This window comes from Gavialis gangeticus, unplaced genomic scaffold (assembly GCF_001723915.1).
Source record: "Gavialis gangeticus isolate Ggan-Ray unplaced genomic scaffold, GavGan_comp1, whole genome shotgun sequence".
Classification (NCBI taxonomy): domain Eukaryota; kingdom Metazoa; phylum Chordata; order Crocodylia; family Gavialidae; genus Gavialis; species Gavialis gangeticus.
In genome coordinates, this window is record NW_017729024.1 from 1,708,138 (window position 1) to 1,715,787 (window position 7,650).

The window sequence follows — 7,650 nt, forward strand, 5'->3', positions numbered from 1 at the left end:
CTCTCATTCTCTTGGCCATGAATCCTGAATTCTGTTACCTGCCCTCACTGTCAGTAGGAAAAGAGGGTGCCCTGCTCACTTAGGATAGCTGTAACATGATGGTTAGGGCTCTAGCCTGGAAAATGTGGGTTTGAACCTACAGTGAGAAAAGAGTCAAATCTAGATCTCCCACTTCCTGGGTGAAGCTCTAATCCTGACCATATTTGTATGAAAAGCCCCAAATCTTGCACCAAGTCATCAAAACAATTTTAAAGGAAATTGAGCATTTATTTAGCTGGAAGCACCATTGTTCCCTCAGGATCAGATTGCTGTGGCACAGCCCAATCCTGTCCCTAATGCTCACACCAAATACTCCTTACTCCAGTTAGCTCAATGAATTCTCAGCAATCCAGTAGCACTGAAAATGTGGTTTTGAGACATACAGTGGCATAAAAGTAATGTCGCAACAGTGAAGTGTTGATTTCATTCTACAGATCAAATATTTTCTCATGTTTCATGTCAGAAGAGAACAGAGAACTCTGAAGTAAAAAGCTCTGAAACATACGTTGTTAGGTTAAAAAAAATTACAAATGATACTTTCAGACTTCTGTTCCTGTTCTAGTAGTTTATTTCATGGCATAATATCCAATAATGCAGGTACAAAGTTTGAAGTTCATCTAGCCTAATTATTCATGTATATGAATACTGATCCTTATAATTTTACTGCTTTATCAGTCATTCTTGCTTGATCTAACCACAAAGTGGTAGAAACTCTGGTTCACAAAACGTAAGGATATTAACCACAGTGCAAGTTTGGCTTGGAAATTAAAAACACTTTAGAAATAATAACTAATTGAATGGCCTTTTTAAATGCCATACAAAACTTCCTGATGGATAGAATGCCTTAGGACATGGGCACACAAATGAATTACCATGCATACAAATTTCCCCCCTGGTAAATGAAAACTAAGGCACAGTACCACACTGCTCAGTGAAAGAATAAGCTACCATGGGTTAACTTTCACTTACTGTGGACAAGACCCTTAATAGCTGATATTGCAAAATCTCCGCTCTTGTTCACTGCATAATAATTGGTCTGCCTGTGCCTTTAGATTGAAATGCATACAACCACTGTCCTGAAACAAAGCTATGCTTTCAGAAGATGTAAACTTGTTTCCCAATGGAAAGTCCCAAGCACATAAGGCTCAACTTGTTTCAATAAGAAAAAAGTTGAGTGATATTTATACAATACTTTATATTACTTCTGTTTTTCAGTTTAAACAATTGAATTTTAAACATTATTTTTTGCCATCTCTCACATGTTTGTCAGTGCCAGCACTTTCAATCCATCCACTGCCAGCAATGGGTAATACGTTGGGGAAATTTCTGATTCAGAAAGGAGTAGTGTAATTCATAATAAAAGTTAAGAAATAATTATAAAGTTTTTAATTCCTTTGAAAGATTAGTGTAATTCAGTGTATGACTTTCAGCCTTTTAAAGTATTAAATAGTTAGAGTATGTCCATACATTAGTTTACATAATTAGAATACCTATGTTTTCATTTCTGTTGTTTTAAAGCAGCAACTGTAGTGACACTGATTTCATTTTTAAAAGACATAAAGCTTGAAATCGAGGTGAGGTGGTTTTGCTTCCAAGAATAGCTGTCATGCCATAGAATTTTGTTTTGCTCATTCCCTTGAACGTGACTTGGAGACTTGCTTTAGCTTCTTTGAGCCATGAACTACTTCTACCTGGGCAGTAAATGAGGACAGAATATCCCATGAAGAACTCCCTCAATAACTACGTTTGGAAAGTCATCTGAAAAAGAAGAAAAAAAACTGTTTCCTTACACATGTCAATATAATATATATGCTTTTGTGGAACTTAACAAGGGAAGGCCCACTATAATTTAGGATACTGCATCACTCTACTGTTTATCCACGGTGGGGATGTGCTATTAGTAATGCTGCTTCAGCACTAAAGCCACTTTAGTATAGCACTGGGCATTGCATGAATGTGCTGCCAGATTTGTAGCTTATTGATTTAAAAGGATGTTCTAATACTTAATGCTGCTAGGCTCCAGCTCTTTATCTGAATCTTTTCTCACAAGGAAGATGGATTACACTGGCAATTCAATTTCTAACAAAATCTCAATATACTTGAAGGAATTCCAAGATTGCTACTGGGAATACTTCACAGCAGTTTTTCCATTGTGGTTTACAGCTATGTTTAGTCCAAGCAGATTCAAAGATGCCTGTACCATCATAGGAACTTCTCTGAAACAGTACAATTGTAGGCTGTCTGTGGAACATAAAAATGTCATATTTCTATTGTATTCAAAGGGGGGAGGAGGATGCTATATTTTTAGCAAAGACACAAAGGAAATGGACACTACTTTTCACGTTAAATACACCAGTAGTAGATCCTGATGAAAAAGTAATAGACCTCCCAAAGAAGCAGGAAGGCTATATTCTAGTAAAGGAAAAATCCTTTTCAAATACATCGTACATCAACTCCTATTCATCTAACAGTGGGCATGTCTATACGTTCATTATGCACTGTAATTACAGTGCATTAAGTTTAGTACCTGTTCCATAAAACGTTTAACGTATCAATGTAGCTCTAATGTATAAATGCACTGAAACAAAATCCCACAGGTACTTTCGAAAACATCCACCTGTAAGACTTAAGAGTCAATCATCGTTGGACCATTTCCATTAAGATTCTGCTGTTCATTATTGGCAATTCTGGGCTTTAGGTTACTATTTTAGATTACTATCCTTGGGACGCTTAAAAATGTTACATAAAAGGTATTTTGCATGTTTAAATAAAAAAAAAAGCTGCCACATAGAAGGAAAGATGGGCTCAAAGTTAAAAACAATATTAGATGCTTTAAGCAACAAAACTCCACAGTCTAGTACATTTGTGACTGTAAATCCCTTAGGTGCTTTTGAAAGTTTAACAGAATAATGTGAAAATCCAGTGTCAAGATAGATTTGAATCTAATACAGAACTAAAACATTATGTGTTATAAAGCTATTTTATAATAAAAATTGCTGACATCCAATTTTGATCAAGTATATTGGACAGAAAACATGGGAGAATGACTTTACAGGCTTTGAGCCAACACTTTTGCAAGATTTTTTAAATGCAAACTGTTTGAAGATTTTGAATGACAGAAGGCACGTTTGCCCACAATAGGTTCTTTACCCTTTTTAATAGAAGCATAAACAGATGAACTGAGGAAGGTCTCCCTCCTCTTCTAGATGATCAAGAAACATCTACAAGGAAGCAACTAACAGATCTCAGTGCTGTTTAGAGTTACCCCTTCATAACTTCTGAGTAGAACCCATGACCAAAACTATTTTAAATATTCCAGCTTATCTCCTTGCAGAGAGCCTGGGCAGTTGGGGGGAGAGGAATTGTCCAGCAAGGACAAATCCACTTTAGCCTGTGCTTATCTCCCCAAACCTCACTTATTTCCTCACCTTGTGGCACCTTTCAAAGGATCTGGCAGCACCCTGGGTTCTGTGGCACCCTGGTTGGGAAGTCAATATACTACTAGAAGATACAGTGTAAGAGAAAGATGCTTACAATGTTTTTACACGGTGAAGATTGTTGATAGATTACAGAAAATTAATGGAACTGTGCAAAGATGAGGGAAGTTCTCCTCAAATTACATTATCCTAGAACCTCCAAGCTGTTTACAGCAAAAGCCAAGAGCAACATAGTGTTAACCGTGCAATTTTATTTCGTGTGTATAAGCATGCCATTTTTGAAAAACTGAAGCACCAGGTAAAAGGCAAAGAAAGCTGAAAGCTACCTTACTATCAGTTTTTAAATATAAACAGCCTTATTGAAGGGCTAAACAATGCTGTTGTTTTGAGTGCTACTAACACAAGTTAGTTTACATCTCACACATTACAAGAAGCCATTTCTTTTTGATCCAAAGTTACCTCTTAAAAAATACTTAAAGAAAAAAAAATCAAAATTAAATTGAATTCCCAAAGGCTTTGATAAATGCAAGTCTGTCCTTTTTTAGAGCACAGTTTAGAACAGAAAAATATAATTATCATCAGAGAATTACATCTGCTGTAATGACTCATGCAGCTGAAACCCTGTAAAATGGGTTGAAAATGTAGGTCTTAAATCTGTGTATTTCCATTCCACATGCCTCAAGATTTTTCATCAAAAAGGAACTTTAGTACTGAAATAACTTGCTTAACTTTCAATTTACTTACCCAATTACTCAGAATTAATTAAAAAAAATCCTAGAGGATATAAAATGAAAGATGAAGATATGATTTCACTTTCTATATTTCTAAGCCCAAAGTCAGAGTCTCTGACACAATAGCATGTGGAATCTGTGGGACTGTTGCAATTTAATTTGTGAAATCAGATATTGTTTTGTTTGGCTCCTTCTCTTCCAAAATAAAATAAAAGGGCATTTTTTTGAAGTTTTACTAAGTTTTGAAGTTTTTTGAAGTTTTACTGGGAAGGATTTCACCTTTGATGTTTATTAGTTGCATATTTTATTTGATAAACTCAAAGAATGAAAGCTGCTATAAATTTACACTCTACTCCAAAGGTATTCAAGCTTAACCTGCAGAGATATACTCTATGTTGCCAACTCATAATTTTATAATGTCACAATACATGGTAAGTTGTTTTTTTTGTTTTAAGTCTCAGCTTCTTGATTCATATGACCACATAAGAATTTCATCTTGCATCTTTAAAAGAAATGCTGGCATTCATGGTTGTGAAGAAAAGCTTGAATATGCAAAGTAACTACACCCAAAGACTCAAAGACCAAAAGGCAAACGAAGAAAACTCTCAAATGTACTATTTAAAAAGAACCTCATGCAGTCTAGCTTTTATTTTGAACATATGGGACTTGTCAAGCCGTGGCAACGTCAAATTATTTCCTACGTTATCTACTTAGTTTTTGTGAGTGGCCTATATTAGGTTTATTAAAAAAATAATAATAGCAATTTGTCCAAACCCAAATCCCCACTTTTAAAATTTAAAAATCTTAATTTACAGTTTTAGTGGAAGGTTTTTATGTAGCAATGGATATGTATGAATGACACACAAACATATTTCCTTTTACAAAATGTGGTAAGCATAACAGTCCTAGCAATGCAAAAAGCTAGCAATGCAGCAGCACTATGCAATGTGTTATTTTCCCATCATTTTAAGAATGAAAACAGCATAAAACCTTGAATTAATAAAAGGGAGGGAGAAATAAACAAGATAGATTCTAACTACCTTTTCCAAAAGTTCTTATGCAGCACGTACTAAAAGATCAGGGCTCATGTAAACACATCAATTACCCTTAAAACATACATTCTTTCATATAAAAGAAACATTTCTGGGGGTGATAAGGAAGTAATAATCTAAGTAGCAATACAAAAAATGCTAATAGCAGATTGACAAGCATTTAGAAAAAAGCACTTATAAAGAACTGGACCTTCAAGGTCAAACCCTGAAGGCAAAACAAGAGACACTGTTAAAAGAAAGAGAAGCAGCAGAGTAAGTCTTTTTTGGTTTTGTTTAATTGAGTTCACAGTAGATTTGGTTAGCAGAACAATTGAGAAAAAATTGCATCTTCATATAAATCATCTGCTCCAATTAGGATTTTAAAGGTCTTTTATACGAGAACTAGTGCTTTATTGGCAGGTTATTAGAATTTGGACTAGTGTCGCTCAGCAAGTCCTGTATTAATAATAATGCGGTTTATGTGGTATAGGGTCAGATCAGTAAAGAGCTGTTAACAGATGACAGGTTTGATTACCATTGGCTTTAGGCAAGACATATGGATCCCTTAGGAACAGCAGCACAGGCTGGTGGGACAGTTTGCTGGAAAGGTCAAGAACAGGAATGTCAGTATCAAGGGACAGTAAACAGAATATACTACAAACTAGCTTTGATAAAGTGAGGTGATCAAGCTGCTCAAATAACATTGGTTTGTTTATAGATGCAAACTCTGTGGCAAAGAACAAGTTTCATTTTCTGGAAGCAAAGCTCATTACTGCTTTCTCTCTTAAAGTGACCCCATCAACTTGAAATCAAAGTAAAGATATCTGAAGAGGAGTGGCATTAAGCCCTCTCTGAGCCTTCCTGATCCTGGGCTGCTCTCTGGTCCCCAGCATAATTTAAACCAGGGCTGCCCAACTGGTAGCCTGCAAAGGGTTAACCTGCAGCTCCAGGTTCCCATCAGGCTGCTGCTGCCTTTTGCTCCAGCTGCAGCAACAAACAGGGTCTTTTGACTCTCCCTCCCTTCCCCCAGCTTCTGCTGCTTGACCCAGCTCCGGCAGGGTGTGGGGGATGACACAATCTGAAATGCTTGCTAAACCAGCAGCCTGGAGCATTTGTATGGCAGGGTAGCACGGGGGAACCTGCAGTGGTGAGGCAGGGCACTACGTTGCATGGGGACAGTGGGGTGCCCACTCGTGTGTGGTACAATGGGGTGGATGAGTGCTTATGGTACAGCAGGTTAAGCAAGCGTGCACTTGCATTTGTGCATGGTGTGCAATCCCTGCTGGTGCTGGCCCTGGCTACAGAGATGCTGGACAGCCCTGATTTAGACTTCTCTGAGAGCTCATCTCAGCTGCTCTATGGGCCACAGAACTGCCCAGAATCTTTGCAATGCTCACCCCAAATTAAAATCTAAATTAAATCATTATAGGGTTACTAGTGAATTGCCCATCAAGAATGACCCGGGGGTGGGGGTGGGAATTGAGCACCGTTACCCACCACCGCGCGCTGCTGGTACCTCCCAGCAACAGAGTGGGGAAGCTTGCCCAACCGTCCCCTCCATCCCTCTCCACCAGCAGCACCACTGGCCTTGCTCCCCACTCCACTGGCCCCGCTCCTCAGAGGCGGCAAAGTGCCACCATGATGGCGGGGACAGAGCAGGGGGACAAGGCCAGTTCCCCTCTGTCCCCACCATCATGGTGATGCTCCATACTCTGATTGGTTGTTTCACTAACCAATTACAGTGCTCCAAGAGTGTTCTGGACAGACACACTAAGCCCTTTATTATATAAGAATATTAAATTATTTGTAATTATTATATTAACTTATTATGTTAAACAACATTATACATTCTTATAATCTCCATTAACCAGTTAATTGTGCAATGCATGTAACGTATAACCGGGGCCTGAGAGAATGCTTTCCACATGGCTTGTGCTGAGCATTCTTCCAGAGCTTTTAGATCACTTCATGGTGCTCTGGTTGTTCTAGTTGGCAAAAAGGTGCCAGAAAGGATGGGGGAAGGATTTCATGCTAAGTGTTAAGATTTTATGTTTATTTTTTCTTGGCTTTAGGTTTTTAAATGCTTCTCTTTCCCTCACTGCTGTGTGAAAGACTGAAAAAAGGAAATACCAGCCTGATGGTACATGGGAAACAGTGAAACTGACCATATCCACATTCCATCAAATGCATGTAAAAACCAGTGTTCTGGCCTCTCTAGCTCAGGGACAGGCAAAGTGTGGCCTGTGGGCTAGATCTGGCCAGCAGTGGACTCCATTTCCCAGCAGCCCCTGCCTGCATGGCTGGGGCTAGTCTCCATGGAGACCCCAGCTGCAGCCACGCTGGCAGGGCACATGGCAGGGAAGGGCAGGAGGCTACTCTGGAGCCACGGAGATCTTGTGGCGGGGGGGGGTT

The 7,650-nt window shown here is 38.6% G+C and overlaps 1 protein-coding gene across 2 annotated transcripts in view; it reads right to left on the bottom strand.

Annotated features, from left to right (window-relative positions):
• Positions 1 to 590: 590 nt before the first annotated feature.
• Positions 591 to 7,650, bottom strand: part of SNX24 (sorting nexin 24) — a 192,550-nt gene continuing 185,490 nt past the window's right edge. Inside the window, exons 6-7 of one of the 2 annotated variants that reach the window (XM_019516818.1) lie at positions 5,774 to 5,838; positions 591 to 1,797 (exon numbers count right to left, since the gene is read on the bottom strand). In XM_019516818.1, the coding sequence (XP_019372363.1) occupies positions 1,727 to 1,797; positions 5,774 to 5,838 (136 nt within the window). In that variant the 3' untranslated portion in view covers positions 591 to 1,726. The other variant, XM_019516819.1, reaches the window with a different exon arrangement.